The sequence below is a fragment of the Anolis sagrei genome, chromosome 8, assembly GCF_037176765.1.
Source record: "Anolis sagrei isolate rAnoSag1 chromosome 8, rAnoSag1.mat, whole genome shotgun sequence".
Lineage (NCBI taxonomy): Eukaryota > Metazoa > Chordata > Lepidosauria > Squamata > Dactyloidae > Anolis > Anolis sagrei.
In genome coordinates, this window is record NC_090028.1 from 1,672,854 (window position 1) to 1,691,567 (window position 18,714).

The following is an 18,714-nucleotide window of genomic DNA, read 5'->3' on the forward strand; positions in this document are numbered from 1 at the left end:
ACTTGTCGCTGCATGTGTACGCAATGGGTCTCCAAGGCTTTGAATGCCTCCTTTCACATTATTATTATTATTATTATTATTATTATTATTATTATTATCCTCTATGTGCTGAAGCACATAGAAGATGGCTTTGAAAGGCAGCAGATCACAGGAGCTGTCTTCACAGACCTGTCAGCAGCCTATGATACTATGAACCACCGCCTTCTCCTGAGAAAAATGTATAATATCACAAAAGACGACCACCTCACCCGCCTCATAGGAAACCTGCTACAAAACAGGAGCTTTTTTGTTGAGTTCCAGGGCCAGAGAAGCAGATGGCGGAAACAGAAGAACGGCCGGCCTCCGGGGAGCGTGCTTGCTCCATCCATGCTCAACATCTACACAAATGACCAGCCACTGCCAGAAGGGACAGAAAGTTTCATCTATGCTGATGACCGTGCCATTACTGCTCAAGCAGGGAGCTTTGGGATGGTAGTACAGAAGCTTTCCAAGGCTCTAGGTGCTCTTACTGCTTCTTACAAGGAAAACTAGCTGATCTCTAACCCATCCAAAACACAGACATGTGCCTTTCATCTCAAGAACAGAGAAGCATCCCGAGCTCTGAAGATCACCTGAGAAGGAACCCCACTGGAGCACTGCAGCGCACCCAAATACCTGGGAGTCACTCTGGACCATTCTCTGACCTACAAGAAGCACTGCCTGAACATCAAGCAAAAAGTGGGTGCTAGAAACAATATCATACGAAAGCTGACTGGCACAACCTGGGGATCACAACCAGACATACTTACGGCACCTGCCCTCGCGCTATGCTACTCTGCTGCTGAGTATGCATGCCCAGTGTGGAACACTAAAATAGTGGATGTGGCTCTTAATGTCTGCACCCGACACCACTGGAGAAATTACACTGCCTAGCCGGTATTGCACCACCTGACATCCGGCAGGAAGTTGCAGGCAAAGGTGAAAGGACCAAGGCAGAGACATCTCCAGCTCATCCCCTGTTTGGGTATCAGCCAACACACCAACGACTTAAATCAAGAAATAGTTTTCTAAGATCTACAGAGACACTCGCTGAAACACCTCAGCAAGTGAGAGTCCAAAAGTGGCAGGCTCAAACCCAATGGCTGATACCAGATGAGGAACTCCCCCCTGGGCACACAGAAGACTGGGCGACTTGGAAGGCGCTGAACAGACTGCGCTCGGGCACCACGAGATGCAGAGCCAATCTCCAGAAATGGGGCCACAAACTGGAATCCTTGACATGCGAGTGCGGAGAAGAACAAACCACTGACCACCTACTGCAATGCACCATGAGCCCTGCCACATGATGCACAATGGAGGACCTCCTTGCGGCAACACCAGAGGCACTCCAAGGGGCCAGATACTGGTCAAAGGACATCTAATCAACTGCCAAGCTTGCAAATTTTGTGTTTTGTCTGTTTGTTTGCTTTGTTCTGTTAGAAATGTAATATAATCGACTGGTTGCCCTGACACAATAAATAAATAAATAAATAAATAAATAAATAAATATTATTATTATTATTATTTGATACACAACAAGATGGGTCCACAGCAAACAAGATCACTCGGGTGGCTGTTGCACTGTATCGCATGTAGGCCAAGGTCTTGAGGCACTGCATCCAGTGTGCCGATCACCACTGGGACCCCCTTGACCGGCTTGTGCCAGAGTCTATATTATTATTATTATATTTATTTACACCCCTCTTTATTAGGGCTGGGCGGTTTCGTTTCGTTAATTCGTAATTTGTTAATAATTCGTTAATTTTTTCAATTACAAAACGATAACGAACCATTCTGGAGCAATTATTAAAAAAAACGAATTTTCAAAAACGTTTTGTAAATGCTTCGTATTTCGATATTGTATTCGTTTAGTTATTGTTTTGAGGTCGTTTCGTTATTATTTCCGCATGTCTGGGCCAGTTTTATGGTTTAATTAGTGAAAAAAAATTATAATATCACACCAACAGTCAAGAACAGAGGGAGAGGGAAGCTTCCGAAGGTTTTGGAGGTTTTTTAGCGTATTTCGCGGTCGCGTCCGCCATTAATGAATCGATTCGTCATTGTTTCGGAAATCGATTCGTTAATTTTTTTACCATTTACGAAATTTCGTAAATATCGAACTTTTTAAAAGGAAAATTTTGTAATTATTTTAAATATCGAAACAAAAAACCCCCCCAAATACAAATCGATTTTAGAAACAATTTTTTGCGTTGTTACCCAGGCCTAATATTTATCTCTCCCAAAGAAGACTCAAAGAGGCTATGTATCTATTATTATTACTAAAGGCAGAAAAACCGTTCCCAAAGTGGTCCCCAGCCCAAGCTTTAAATCTATATATATATAAATGTTCTGTGCATAATGAGTACCTTAAAAACAAAAGAACCAATGAACGAAATCCCACCAAATTTGGCAACAAAACGTCTCACTACACAAGGAGTGACCATCACTCAAAAAAATTATGATTTTGTCATTTGGGAGTTGTAGTTGCTGGGATTTATAGTTCGCCTACAATCAAAGAGCATTCTGAACTCCACCAACGAAGGAATTGAACCAAACGTGGCACACAGAACGCCCATGACCAACAGAAAATACCGGAAGGGTTTTGGTGGGCATTGACCTTGAGTTTGGGAGTTGTAGTACACCTACATCCAGAGAGCACTGTTGATTCAAACAATGATGGATCTGGACCAAACTTGGCACGGATGTTCCATATGAACACAGATGGAGTTTGGGGGAAATAGACCTTGACATTTGGGATTTGTAGTTATTGGGATTTATAGTTCGCCTACAATCAAAGAGCATTCTGAACTCCACCAACGAAGGAATTGAACCAAACGTGGCACACAGAACTCCCTTGACCAACAGAAAATACCGGAAGGGTTTTGGTGGGCATTGACCTTGAGTTTGGGAGTTGTAGTACACCTACATCCAGAGAGCACTGTTGATTCAAACAATGATGGATCTGGACCAAACTTGGCACAAATATTCCATATGAACACAGATGGAGTTTGGGGGAAATAGACCTTGACATTTGGGATTTGTAGTTATTGGGATTTATAGTTCTCCTGCAATCAGAGAGCATTCTGAATCCCACAAACGACAGAATTGGGGCAAACTTCCCACACAGAACCCCCCTGACCAACAGAAAATACTGAAGGCCATCCAGTCCAACTCTCTTCACCAGGGCAAGAAAATGTAATCAGAGCCCTCCTGACAAAGAGCCATCCATAGATATAGATAAATAGAGAGATAGATATGATTTATACACACACAGAGAGAGATATAGTATCCTGGATTTGAAAGAGACCCTTAAAGAAGGACTATGGTATGGTGCATGTTCCAGAGTAGGCAAACCAGACACTCTCCACATCAACACTGACAAAGAAACAACAAGAAATACTATTGACCCACAAGCAGAAAGAAATTACATATATGAGAAACCAATAGGCTTGTTTGATCAAGAAAAAAATTGGTTCTAAACTCGCTTCGTTTCCAGGGGGCGCCAGCGTTTCGAATTTCTGAGGACTTCCGAAATTTAAGATTTCGAAATTTACGAAATTTACGAAATTTCGTTAATTACGAATCGATTCGTTAATGGCGGACGCGATTGCGCAATGCGCTAAAAACACCTCCAAACGGGACAGGAGGGACTTCTGAAATTCAGGATGAAATTAAAATGCATTAAGTTAGTAAAAATACAAATTAAAAATCACTTAAAATTAATAAAATAATAAAATAAATAATAAAATAAAATAATCAAATAAGTAATCTATATATTTAAATCTGTTAGGTTGGTTCAACCGGACAGCAAAACTCCACAACCCCCCAACGAAACTGTACCAAAATTGCCATGCCCATAACACAACCCACAAGGTACAAACATATCTACTCAAAATGAAAAACAACACAACAACACACTCACAAAACGGCAAAACAACAAAACTCAAAAAACCCCAACGAAACTTAACCAAAATTGCCATGCCCATAACACAACCCACAAGGTACAAACATATCTACTCAAAATGAAAAACAACACAACAACACACTCAGAAAACGGCAAAACAACAAAACTCAAAAAACCCAACGAAACTTAACCAAAATTGCCATGCCCATAACACAACCCACAAGGTACAAACATATCTACTCAAAATGAAAAACAACACAACAACACACTCACAAAACGGCAAAACAACAAAACTCAAAAAACCCAACGAAACTTAACCAAAATCCCTGTGCCCATAACACAACCCACAAGGTACAAACATATCTACTCAAAATGAAAAACAACACAACAACACACTCACAAAACAGCAAAACAACAAAACTCAAAAAAACCCCAACGAAACTTAACCAAAATTCCCATGCCCATAACACAACCCACAAGGTACAAACATATCTACTCAAAATGAAAAACAACACAACAACACACTCACAAAACGGCAAAACAACAAAACTCCCAAACCCCCCAACGAAACTTAACCAAAATTCCCATGCCCATAACACAACCCACAGCAACGCGTGGCAGGGCACAGCTAGTAAGATAATAAAATATCTCCAGGAGGAGGAGGAGGAGGAGGATGGGGAGGAAAGGCTACACTGGCATCTTTTCTCTCCTTCTTTCCTGTCTTAATAATTACAAAATAATTATGAAATAATTACGAAAATTTGGAAAAATTGTTTCGATTCTTAATTACTCTTCACACTATTCCTGCATGGCTCGATATTGGATCGTAAGCTAATTTAAATACGAATTAATAACGACTTTAGAAACTAACGAACACGATCAAACAAGCCTAGAAACCAACAGTTTCTCATTACTTTATTTCCCAGATCAACAGACTGGGCCACAGCAACACGTGGCAGGGGACAGCTAGTGATTGCCTAAAAAGCCAGTGAAATGTCCCTCTCCCAGTAAAACCAAGAGAGCGGTGGGATTCCCATCCCTGGAGTGTCACTCACCTTCACCGTCAGGAAGGTGATCTTCTCATATTCCTTGAAAAACCCCGCCACTTGGTCTTTGTAGTACCAGGGCTGGAACCCGCTTTGCGTCTGCATGATCAGAGAGGAGGAAGGGAACCAGGTTCATTAGCCAGTTTGCGATAAATCTAACGAGCATGCTGATTCGGGCAACCTAATTTAGCCCCAAAAGGTATGCATGATGTAACCGATTAGCCTACCTTACAGGGTTGGTGTACAGGCAGCTTACTTACTTACTTACTTAGCCGATCCCTCATAGTCCGAGGATGATGGTCCTCCAAGTTCGGTGTCCTGGCGGTGGGTCCGTAGGTGATTCTGAACCTTTTGAATCCTCTTTCCATACCAGCACTCTTAACACTAGACTTGGTTGATCCAGTTCGTTAATTTCTTAATTCGTTATTTATTCATTATTTTTACACCTTTAGAAGCGATTTTGATGCGTTTTAGCAACCCGGAAGTGTTTTTGCCATCTCAAAGCCGGGTCCACCATCTCCACATAAGCAGTCCCCAAGTTACAAACATCCAACTTACAAACGACTCCTAGTTGAGAACAGGGTTGGATTGGATGGCCTTTATTTATTTATTTATTTATTATTTATTTACAGCACTTATATGCCGCCCTTCTCACCCCGAAGGGGACTCAGAGCGGCTTACAGTATATATTTTCATACAATATATTATATTATTAGCATAGTACAATATCAGTATATAATACTATATTGCACTATACAATTATATTGTAATATTATTAGTAATATTACATGTAATTAAATAAATAATTATAATTATAATATTGAATTATTATTACTAGTATTATATTGTATTACATTATAATATTATAAATATTATATGTATATACAATATACTATATTATATTATTAGTAATATCTATCTATCTATCTATCTAAGAAATAGATATACTATCATAGATTTGGAAGAGACCTCCAAAGGCCATCCAGTCCAGCCCTGTTCTCAACTATTTATTTTATGTATTTAGCAGTTTTGCATTTATTTAGCAGTCTTCTCACCTCTGTCGAGGGACTCAGGCCAGTTTCCAACAGTAATATCATAAACAGTCATTAAAAACATCATATTGCATATTAAACTAAAACATTACAATAGCAAAATGCAGTCAAATAATTACAATGGTCAGTCGTCACAATAAAATCGTTGTTCCTCATTCGTTGTCATCCATCCATATCACACAATATTGACTCACTCATCGAATGCCAACTTCCAGAGCCAAGTTTTCACCTGTTTTCTGAACATCAAGACAGAAGGGGCGGTTCTGGCCTCCAGAGGGAGAGAGTTCCAGAGCCGAGGGGCCACCACCGAGAAGGCCCTGTCCCTCATCCCCACCAGACGCGCTTGCGAAGGAGGTGGGACTGAGAGCAGGGCCCCTCCAGACGAATTTAACAATCTAGATGGTTCATAGGGGAGAATACGTTCGGAGAGGTAAACAGGGCCGGAGTTGTTTAGGGCTTTATAGGTTAACACCAGCACTTTGAATTGTGCTTGGAAGCTAATTGGCAGCCAGTGGAGCTGGTGTAACAGCGGAGTCGTATGCTCCCTGTACCCCGCTCCTGTTATTATTCTGGCTGCCACTCATTGGACTAGTTGGACCTTCTGGGCAGTCTTCAGAGGCAACCCCACGTAGAGAGCGTTGCAGTAATCTAAACGGGATGTAACCAAAGCGTGGACCACCGTGACCAAGTCAGACTTCCCAAGGTACGGGCGCAGCTGGCGCACAAGTTTTAATTGTGCAAAAGCTCCCCTGACCACCGCTAAAACTAGGAGTCGTTTGTAAGTTGCATGTTTTTAACTTGCAGACTGACTGTGCGTATGTATGTATGTATGCCTGTATTAGGGGGAGAATGGACTGGAGCTCACAGCCTGAGACTGGAGAAAGGTCCAGAAGAAGACATGCATCCTTTCCCCTTCTCTCCTATCCGCTTCCTTCCGCAAAGCTACCATGGATGGGGGTTTCTCTTCCCGCTTCTCTTTCCTTGCTTACCGACTGGTTCAAAGCTTGGACGAACTTCTCTGCCCCCAGGAAGTTGCAGGCCATGTCCACGTCTCCGTTGTAGACCAGCGCTCGCAGGTCCTGGCCCAGAAGAGACTTGTAGAAGGGAGCCATGTCCTGGTATTCCCGCTGGTAGTGTGCCCGCACCTGGGAACTGAAGCACAGCAGGTGAATGTTGGAAAAAAGCCCATTGGACCTGTTGGAATCACAGACACCTTACAGAGATGCGGTCACGCAGGTAGGCAGGTCCCAAACTGTTCAGGGTTTTGTAGGTAAGAACCTGCACCTAGAATCATAGAATCAAAGAGTGGGAAGAGACCTCCTGGGCCATCCAGTCCAACCCCATTCTGCCAAGAAGCAGGAATGTTGCATTCAAATCACCCCTGACAGATGGCCATCCAGCCTCTGCTTAAAAGCTTCCAAAGAAGGAGCCTCCACCACACTCCGGGGCAGAGAGTTCCACTGCTGAACGGCTCTCACAGTCAGGAAGTTCTTCCTCGTGTTCAGATGGAATCTCCTCTCTTGTAGTTTGAAGCCATTGTTCCATTGCGTCCTAGTCTCCAGGGAAGCAGAAAACAAGCTTGCTCCCTCCTCCTCCCTGTGGCTTCCTCTCACATATTTATACATGGCTATCATATCCCCTCTCAGCCTTCTCTTCTTCAGGCTAAACATGCCCAGTTCCCTAAGCCGCTCCTCATAGGGCTTGTTCTCCAGACCCTTGATCATTTGAGCCGTCCTCCTCTGGACACATTCCAGCTTAGAGTCAATATCTCTCTTGAATTGTGGTGCCCAGAATTGGACACAATATTCCAGGTGTGGTCTAACCAAAGCAGAATAGAGCATGGGGAGCATGACTTCCTTAGATCTAGACACGAGGCTCCTCTTGATGCAGGCCAAAATCCCATTGGCTTTTTTTGCCGCCACATCACATTGTTGGCTCATGTTTAACTTCCTGTCCATGAGGACTCCAAGGTCTTTTTCACACGTACTGCTCTCGAGCCAGGCATTGTCCCCCATTCTGTATCTTTGCATTTCATTTTTTTCTGCCAAAGTGGAGTATCTTGCATTTGTCACTGTTGAACTTCATTTTGTTAGTTTTGGCCCATCTCTCTAATCTCTCCCTGTAAGGAGCTCCAGTTAGCAACCTCGCTGCTGCCCGTTGGACCATCTGGAATTTCCAAGCCGTTTTCAAGGGCAGCCCCACATAGAGTGCATTGCAGTAGTCCAATCTGGAGGTGACCAAGGCATGGACCACCCTGGCCAGATCCGTCTTCGTGAGGTACGGTTGCAGTTGCCGCACGAGTCTCAATTGTGCAAACGCCCTCCCGGCCACCACCAACGCCTGAGCTTCAAGCGTCAGTGATGAGTCCAGGAGGACCGCCAAACTTCGGACCTGTGGCTTCAGGGGGAGTGTAACCCCGTCCAGCACAGGTTGCCACCCTATACCTCGGTCCGGTTTACGATCGACCAGGAGGACCTCTGTCTTGTCAGGATTGATCTTCAGCCTGTTCCTCCTCATCCAGATAGACACAGCGGCCAGGCACACTTCCAGCACTCGAGGGGCTTCCTTGGAATTAGGTGGAAAGGAGTAGTAGAGTTGTGTGTCATCTGCGTAGAGATGGCACCCAACTCCAAAACTCCGGGTGACCTCTCCCAGCGGTTTCATGTAGATGTTAAAAAGCATGGGGGACAGAATGGAACCTTGTGGGACCCCACAGGTCAAAGGCCAGGGGTCCAAGCAGGCATCTCCCAGCTTCACCATCACAAAACCCCAGTGGAACAGACTTAAAAATCCCCAAAATACACCACATATACATATACACATACACATGCACACATTCAAACATATACATGTATATATATATGCACAAACACACACAAATATACACATATACACACATACATATACATACACTCAGATATACATATACACATACATGCATGCACACATGCATATATACATATGCACATCACACACATATACATATTGACATACATATATACACACAAATATCCATATAGACAAGCACACACATATACACAATATGCATGTACACATATAAACACACAAATACATGAATATATATGCATGCACACATACATATATACATATACACATGCACACACTTATACATATCGACATACATACATATATACACACAAATATGCATATAGACAAGCACACACATATACACAATATGCATGTACACATATAAACACACAAATACACAAATATATATACACACATGTATCTATATATGCACAAACGCACAAATATATACATATACACACATACATATACATACATACAGATATATATAAACATACATGCATGCACACATACATATATACATATTCACATGCACACACATATACATATCGACATATATACATATATACACACAAATATGCATATAGACAAGCACACACATATACACAATATGCATGTACACATATAAACACACAAATACACAAGTATATATACACACACGTATATATATGCACAAACACACAAATATATACATATACACACATACATATACATACATACAGATATACATCTACACATACATGCATGCACACATACATATATAAATATACACATGCACATGCATATACATATCGACATATATACATATATACACACAAATATGCATATAGACAAGCACACACATATACACAATATGCATGTACACATATAAACACACAAATACACAAATATATATACACACATATATATACACACACACTTATACAGAGACACACACATATATATACATTAATATATATACACACACAAAGACATATATACACACACAAAACACATATGCACACACTGGGCCACAGCAATACGTGGCAGGGGATGGCTAGTAGTAGTAGTAGTAATAACAACAACAACAACAACAACAACAACAACAACAGTTACCTTACTTGGATCTGTGCGCATCCTTCGAAAATACATCACACAGTCCTAGACGCTTGGGAAGGGTTTGACTTGTGATTTTGTGATACGAAACCCAGCATATAGATCTCGTTTGCTGTGACATATTGTGTTTTTGTGTCAGTAAAATAATAATAAATGGAGGTGCCCTTCTTCCATTGAGCCTCACCTGCAGAGCTCCCAGTTTGGGAGGCTACTGGGGATATGGAGGGCCTGCCGGACATCGTCTGCGTTCAGCCAGAGGTACATGGCTGTGGCGTTGATGCACGCCGGCACTCCTGGGATAGCGCCCACCGCCTGGAAAGGAAGCGAAATAAGGGGGAACAAGTACATATAGGGTCCATCTGTCTTTATGACACACAACCACATAACTTCAACTTAGGACAGATTTATACTATTGAAAGGGTCTTTGAGTGAAATTAGCAATAGCTAAGCAAGGGGTTTTGAGTGAAATTAGCAATAGTTCAAGGTTTTGGTTCTTTGAAAAGTCGCTATATTAGCAAGCTTACATAGGAAGTTGGTTTGTGGTTAAGCGCAAAGTCTGCATGTGCAAGAAGGTACTTTCCACCAAGAGGTTGATGGGACAGGAAGAGTAAAGGTCAAAGTACTTTCCATGACAAAAAATATTCTTGTTTACCTGATGGTATAAAGGTTTGCAAAAAGCCGAGGAGGGGCGCGGCAGTCTGTGGGTGCACTTACAAAAGTGTTGTCTGTTTGTTGGGGTTCAGCCTGTGTGTGAACCTGAACCTGATTCTCTGATTGTATTTCCTGATGCTACTGAAAATGTATTTCCTGATGCTAATGAAAATGTTGATTCTGAGGTCAGTGTAGAAGAAACTCCTGCAGGCTTGGAAAGCTTGGAAAGTGAAAGTACACATTCTCATGAGAATGTTTCAGAGCCAAGCAGTGATAGCTCTCCAGAGAAGCTAACACCTGGGATCCTTAATGAGGATAGAAGAGGACAGATTTGGAAAAACAGGAGTGAATCGCAGAGTCTGCGAAGGTCAACCAGATTAAAAGAAAAAAGAAACAAGGGCTTCAAAGCCTGGAGGCGTGTCACGAAATAGTTTCCTCGGCTTTAAGTGCCTCTCGCTGGGTTGACTCTTTAGATCAGGCATCGTTTTAGATTGAGGCATTACCTTGGCAGATCTCCCGTTTCCTGTGGCCTTCATCCCAAGAGGCTTCTAGTGCTCCAAGTACGGTTAGTGGATTGCTAACAGGTTCCAGGATTTTACAGTGTTGCTTTTGGTTTTTGATCTGGTTCATGGATATTTCTGATTGCTGATTTTTACTGTGGCTTTTTGTCTTTGCATTTTCCTCTATTTTGTAACCATTTTTCATCAATAAAAAGGGATTGTTTTTTCCCACAGTCAAATGTGGTGGATTGTTGTCTTAGGGTCTCGTTTCCTGCTCTGGGTTGCAACACTGTTCGCCTCATGCTGATCAGCTTGAATAAATGGTGTCTTACCTGAACTTATTGGATTCTGTGGATTTCTTTGAAAAGGGATCCCGCACCCTAAACCCGTGATCCCTTACACGTGATCCTCTTTGCAGATTCCATCATGACTGTCTCTAAATGGCTGGTTACTGCAGCTCTCATTGTGGCTTTGTAATATATAATGGACTGGTTGCTCTGACACGACAAAAAAAATTGTGGCTTTCTGATGCTGAGCACTGTGTTCTGGGAAATGTAGTTCAGGGACAGGGCCTTTTGTATTCTCTGTCACAGGCGGCCTGGTCTACCCAAACTACATTTCCCAGCATGCTGTGTCCTCAGTCTCTCGCCCATTAACTTTGCTAGTTCTTCCCCCAGCGCCTTTGCTCATGGTGACGATTGTGCCAAAGAAAAAGAATAGTTGTTTTAAACATGTGATGTCCTTTTGGCTTTACCAAAGTTGCTTAACGCTTGTACTGAAAATTAAACTGACCTTGGGAGGCATCCGAATGTTACAGAATCTTAACGAAAAATGATTCTTAAATCCTCCCACCTTTCTTGCATGTTTCTAATATTGATTCGTATGCACGTATCTAACGAATTTGATCCGAAAAATGAATTAAAAATGAAATGTTGCACACCCCATATATATATACATTAGGCTTGGGCGGTTTCATTCGTTAATTTCGTAATTCGTTATTAATTCGTATTTAAATTAGCTTACGATCCAATATTGAGCCATGCAGGACTACTGTGAGGAGTAATTAAAAATTGAAACAATTTTTCCAATTTATTTCGTATTGTTTCGTAGTTGTTTCGTAATTAATTCAAAATTGTTTCGAAATTGTTTCGAAATTGTTTCGTAATTATTTCCATATGTCTGGGGCAAGTTTTATAGTTGTTGTTTGTTTAATCAGTGAAAAAAAATTATAAATATCACACCAACAGTCAACAACAGAGGGAGAGGGAAGCTCCAGAAGTCCCCCCTGTCCCATTTGGAGGTTTTTTTAGCATATTGCGCAATCATAGAATCATAGAATCCTAGAGTTGGAAGAGACCTCCTGGGCCATCATCCAGTCCAACCCCATTCTGCCAAGAAGCAGGAAGATTGCATTCAAATCACCCCTGACAGATGGCCATCCAGCCTCTGCTTAAAAGCTTCCAAAGAAGGAGCCTCCACCACACTCCGGGGCAGAGAGTTCCACTGCTGAACGGCTCTCACAGTCAGGAAGTTCTTCCTAATGTTCAGGTGGAATCTCCTCTCTTGTAGTTTGAAGCCATTGTTCCGCGTCCGCCATTAACGAATCAATTCATAATTTTACGGAATTTCGTATATTTCGAACTTTTTTAAAGGAAAATTTCGGAATTCTTTAAAAAAACGAAACGCAAGGGCCCCCTAAAAAAGAAACGAGTTTAGAACCAAATTTTTCCGTGGTTACCCAAGCCTACATATCTATATAAATAAAAATGTAATGTTCGTACGTGGGATTAACAGAATTCAAAAACCCCTGGGGCAATTGACACCAAATTTGGACACTATGTCCCTAACAACCCAATGTATGTTCTCCACTCAAAAAAAACCCAACAAAAACCAAAAGCAGAAAGGACTTCTAAACTGCATGTCCACAAAGGGGAAACTGCATGTCTACAGAGACCCATAGCCACGCCCCCCCTCCTCCTCGCGGGGAAACAGCCGGCCATACACACACACACAAGCGAGTGGAGTGGAGGGGGAGGCTTGCCGCATGCAGCCCCTTCTCTTCCCCTCCTATGTCGAGGCGAGGAAGGTCCACGGTGCTTGAATGAAGGACCTTCCTTCTCTCCCTCCCTTCCCTTCTTTCCTCCCTTTCCTTTCTTTCCTTTCCTTCTTTCCTTCTCCTTCCTTTCCTTCTTTGCCTCCTTCCTTTTTCCTTTCCTTCTTTTCCTCCCTCCCTCCCCCCTTTCCTCCTTCTTTCCCTTTCTTAATTTCCTTCCCCTTCATTTCTTTCCCTCCCTCCTTTCTTCATCCCCCTCCTTTCTTTCTTTCCTTCCTTCCTCCTCCCTTCCTTCACCTCCCTCCCTGTCCCTCCTTCTTTCTTTTCCTTCCTTCCTTCCCTTCTTTCCCCCTTCCTCCCTTCCTTTTAGCTTCCTTCCTTCCTTTCCCTCTTTCCTTCCTTTCCTTCTTTTCCTTCCTCCCCCCCTTTCCTCCTTCTTTCCCTTTCTTAATTTCCTTCCCCTTCATTTCTTTCCCTCCCTCCTTTCTTCATCCCCCTCCTTTCTTTCCCTCCTTCCTTCCTCCTCCCTTCCTTCACCTCCCTCCCTGTCCCTCCTTCTTTCTTTTCCTTCCTTCCTTCCCTTCTTCCCCTCTTCCTCCCTTCCTTTTAGCTTCCTTCCTTCCTTTCCCTCTTTCCTTCCTTTCCTTTTTTTCCTTCCTCCCCCCTTTCCTCCTTCTTTCCCTTTCTTAATTTCCTTCCCCTTCATTTCTTTCCCTCCTTCCTTCCTCCTTCCTTCCTTCTCCTCCCTCCCTCCCTCCCTCCCTTCCTGTCCTTCCTTCCTTCTCCTCCCTCCCTCCCTTCCTGTCCTTCCTTCTTTTCCTTCCTTCCCTCCCTTCCTTTTTCCTTCCTTCCTTCCTTCCTTCCTTCTTCCTTTCCTTCTTTCTATGTAAGATATAAATACAATATTAAATGGAAGGGACAGTCAAGAAGTAACGTGAGAAGGAGGGAAAGAGGGAAGGAAGGAAGGAGAGAAGGAGGGAGGGTGAGAAGGAAAGAAAGATAGAGAAGCAAGGAAGGAGAGAAGGAAATAAAAAAAGTGAAAGGAAAAAGAGAGAAAAGGAAGGAGAGAAGGAACGAAAGATAGGGAAGGAAGGAAGGAACCAAAGAGCAAAGAAAGGGAGGAAAGAAAAGGTAGAGATGGGAGAAAGAAGAGAGATAGGGAAAGAAAAAGAGGGAAGGAAAGAAGGAAGGAAGGAAGGAAGGAAGGAAGGAGAGAAGCAGGGAGGGAAAGAAGGAAAAAAGAAAGATAGAGAAGCAAGGAAGGAGAGAAGGAAATAAAAAAGTGAAAGGGAAAAGAGAGGAAAGGAAGGAGAAAAGGAACGAAAGATAGGGAAGGAAGGAAGCATGTAACCAAAGAGCAAAGAAAGGGAGGAAAGAAACAGGTAGAGATGGAAGAAAGAAGAGAGATAGGGAAAGAAAAAGAGGGAAGGACAGAGGGAAGGAAGGAAGGAGAGAAGCAGGGAGGGAAAGAAGGAAAAAAGAAAGAAAGAGAAGCAAGGAAGGAGAAAAGGAAATAAAAAAGTGAAAGGAAAAAGAGAGGAAAGGAAGGAGAGAAGGAACGAAAGATAGGGAAGGAAGGAAGGAACCAAAGAGGAAAGAAAGGGTGGAAAGAAACAGGAAGAAAGAAGAGAAGAGATGGAAGAGAAGAGATGGAAGAAAGAAGAGAGATAGGGAAAGAAAAAGAGGGAAGGAAAGAGGGAAGGAAGGAAGGAAGGAAGGAAGGAAGGAAGGAGAGAAGCAGGGAGGGAAAGAAGGAAAAAAGAAAGATAGAGAAGCAAGGAAGGAGAGAAGGAGATAAAAAAGTGAAAGGAAAAAGAGAGGGAAAGAAGGAGAGAAGGAACAAAAGATAGGGAAGGAAGGATGTAACCAAAGAGCAAAGAAAGGGAGGAAAGAAACAGGTAGAGATGGAAGAAAGAAGAGAGATAGGAAAAGAAAAAGAGGAAAGGAAGGAAAGAGGGAAGGAAGGAGAAAAAGAGGGAGGGAGGGAAAGAAAGAAAGATAGAGAAGCAAGGAAGGAGAGAAGGAAATAAAAAAGTGAAAGGGAAAAGAGAGGAAAGGAAGGAGAGAAGGAACGAAAGATAGGGAAGGAAGGAAGGACGTAACCAAAGAGCAAAGAAAGGGAGGAAAGAAACAGGTAGAGATGGAAGAAAGATGAGAGACAGGGAAAGAAAAAGAGGGAAGGAAAGAGGGAAGGAAGGAAGGAAGGAAGGAAGGAAGAAGAGAGATAGGGAAAGAAAAAGAGGGAAGGAAAGAGGGAGGGAAGGAAGGATGGAAGGAAGGAAGGAAGGAAGGAAGGAAGGAAGGAGAGAAGCAGGGAGGGAAAGAAGGAAAAAAGAAAGATAGAGAAGCAAGGAAGGAGAGAAGGAAATAAAAAAGTGAAAGGGAAAAGAGAGGGCAGGAAGGAGAGAAGGAACGAAAGGAACGAAAGATAAGGAAGGAAGGAAGGAAGGAAGGAAGGAAGGAAGGAAGGAAGGAAGGAGAGAAGGGGGAGGGAAAGAAGGAAAGAAAGCTAGAGAAGCAAGGAAGGAGAGAAGGAAATAAAAAAGAGAAAGGATAAAGAAGAGGGAAGGAAAGGAGAGAAGGAACGAAAGATAGGGAGGGAAGGAAGATATAAATACAATATTAAATGGAAGGGACAGTCAAGAAGTAACGAGAGAAGGAGGGAAGGAAGGAAGGAAGGAAGGAAGGAAGGAAGGAAGGAAGGAAGGAGAGAAGCAGGGAGGGAAAGAAGGAAAAAAAGAAAGATAGAGAAGCAAGGAAGGAGAGAAGGAAATAAAAAAGTGAAAGGAAAAAGAGAGGAAAGGAAGGAGAGAAGGAACGAAAGATAGGGAAGGAAGGAAGGAAGGACGTAACCAAAGAGCAAAGAAGGGGAGGAAAGAAACAGGTAGAGATGGAAGAAAGATGAGAGATAGGAAAAGAAAAAGGGGAAAGGAAGGAAAGAGGGAAGGGAGGAGAGAAAGAGGGAGGGAAGGTTGGCCACAGCAATGCGTGGCAGGTACAGCTAGTGTGCATGTGTGTGTGTGTGTGCGTGTGCGTGTGTGTGTGTGTGCGCGTGTGTGTGTGTGTGTGCGTGTGTGTGTGTTTGTGTGTGTGTGTGTGGAGTTAGACTTTCAAAATGTCCCCAACTCACCGGCACAGGGACGTTGAACTGGTATTGGCGGAAGAGGTTGGAGAGGTCGGCTTGGTAGCGGTCCTGGTAGTGGGCCCCTCCCCAGCAGGGCGCATAGAGGTTGTATATGTTCAGGCCAATCCCGTAAAGCACTCCGTAAGCCTCCGAGATCTTAGGGCAGGAACAAAAAAGGAGAGGAGCATGACATTAGGGAACAACGTTCGGAAAATATCCCGTTCCTGGTTTGAAAGTGTTATTTCCTGTTTATTGTGTGCAGGGCCGGCCCTAGGGAATTTTCAAGTGTAAGCAAAGAGTAAGCAACCAGCCTGGACACAGCATATTATTTGAGAACACAGAAATGCTGGACCACACCAACAACCACCATGTCAGACTACACAGAGAAGCCAGTGAAATCCACAAGAAGCATGTGGGCAATTTCAACAGAAAGGAAGAGACTGTGAAAATGAACAAAATCTGGCCACCAGTATTAAAAAAAACTCTAAAATTACAACAGCAAAACAACAGAGAGGAAAAAACCAGGCACAGATTAACACCTCCCAGCAACAGATTTTCCCAGGCGCAGGCAGGCCTTCAAATGCTAATGAAGGTGATCAGTTGAAACATTCACACCTAGCTCCAGCAGGGAAGAGCTCCTTGCCCCACCCCAGCCATTCCACAGATATATAAACCCATTTTTCCTACTTCCAACAGACCTTCTCAACCTCTGAGGATGCTTGCCATAGATGCAGGCGAAACGTCAGGAGAAATGCCTCTAGAACATGGCTCTATAGCCCGAAAAAAACCCACAAGAACCTAAAGAGTATTTTGGCACCCCCCCCCCCCCAAAAAAAACCCTCAATAACTGAAAAATAAAAGGTAGGAGGTATTTATTATTTATTTATTTCACAGTTTTCTATACCGAGCTTCTCAACCTCGTCGAGGGACTCAGCCCGGTTTACAGCCATAAAAACATATATATTCATTAAAATATCATATATCACAAATTACAAAACAACTTTAAAAACACTAAATATAAAACTACAGTGGTCAGTCGTCCTAATAAGATGGATCTATATCCACTTCCATCCAGAGTCCTATGGTGTTGTCTCATTCCTCGAAGGCCTGACTCCACAGCCACGTCTTCACCCGTTTCCTAAATGTTAGGATGGATGGGGCGGTTCTGGCCTCCAGACGGAGAGAGTTCCAGAGTCGTGGGGCCACCACCAAGAAGGCCCTGTCCCTCGTCCCCACCAGCCGCGCTTGCAAGGCTGGTGGGACCGAGAGCAGGGCCTCTCCAGATGATTTTAGTAATCTTGGTGGTTCGTAGGGGAGAATACGTTCGGAGAGGTAAACAGGGGGAGAGAGTTCCAGAGTCCAGGGGCCACCACTGAGAAGGCCCTATCCCTCGTCCCCACCAGACGCGCTTGCGAGGCTGGTGGGATCGAGAGCAGGGCCTCTCCAGATGATCTTAATAATCTTGGTGGTTCGTAGGGGAGAATACGTTCAGAGAGGTAAACAGGGGGAGAGAGTTCCAGAGTCCAGGGGCCACCACCGAGAAGGCCCTGTCCCTCGTCCCCACCAGGCGTGCTTGCGAGGCTGGTGGGACTGAGAGCAGGGCCTCTCCAGATGATCTTAGTAATCTTGATGGTTCGTAGGGGAGAATACGTTCAGAGAGGTAAACAGGGGGAGAGAGTTCCAGAGTCCAGGGGCCACCACCGAGAAGGCCCTATCCCTCGTCCCCACCAGACGCGCTTGCGAGGCTGGTGGGATCGAGAGCAGGGCCTCTCCAGATGATCTTAGTAATCTTGGTGGTTCGTAGGGGAGAATACGTTCGGAGAGGTAAACAGGGGGAGAGAGTTCCAGAGTCCAGGGGCCACCACTGAGAAGGCCCTGTCCCTCGTCCCCACCAGGCGTGCTTGCGAGGCTGGTGGGACCGAGAGCAGGGCCTCTCCAGATGATCTTAGTAATCTTGATGGTTCGTAGGAGAGAATACGTTCGGAGAGGTAAACAGGGGGAGAGAGTTCCAGAGTCCAGGGGCCACCACCGAGAAGGCCCTGTCCCTCGTCCCCACCAGCCGCGCTTGCGAGGCTGGTGGGACCGAGAGCAGGGCCTCTCCAGACGATCTTAGTAGTCTTGATGGTACGTAGGGGAGAATACGTTCGGAGAGGTAAACAGGGCCGGAGTCGTTTAGGGCTTTATAGGTCAACACCAGCACTTTGAATTGTGCTCGGAAGCTAATTGGCAGCCAGTGGAGCTGGCGTAACAGCGGAGTGGTGTGCTCCCTGTACCCAGCCCTCGTTAGTAATCTGGCTGCCGCGCGTTGGACTTGCTGCAGCTTCCGGGCAGTCTTCAAAGGCAACCCCACGTAGAGAGCACTGCAGTAATCTAAGCTACCAAATGTCAAGGTCTTCCCCAAACTCCACAGTGTTCAAATTCTGCCATCTTTCTGTTGGTTCA

At 43.9% G+C, this 18,714-nt stretch overlaps 1 protein-coding gene across 1 annotated transcript in view; it reads right to left on the reverse strand.

Moving 5' to 3' along the window:
- LOC132783128 (lysosomal protective protein) overlaps positions 1 to 18,714 on the reverse strand; it is a 34,858-nt gene that overhangs the window by 360 nt on the left and 15,784 nt on the right. Inside the window, exons 7-10 of the mRNA XM_067471163.1 lie at positions 16,279 to 16,428; positions 10,129 to 10,256; positions 7,010 to 7,172; positions 4,978 to 5,067 (exon numbers count right to left, since the gene is read on the reverse strand). Of these exons, the coding sequence (XP_067327264.1) occupies positions 4,978 to 5,067; positions 7,010 to 7,172; positions 10,129 to 10,256; positions 16,279 to 16,428 (531 nt within the window). The remainder of the gene's footprint in view (positions 1 to 4,977; positions 5,068 to 7,009; positions 7,173 to 10,128; positions 10,257 to 16,278; positions 16,429 to 18,714) is intronic.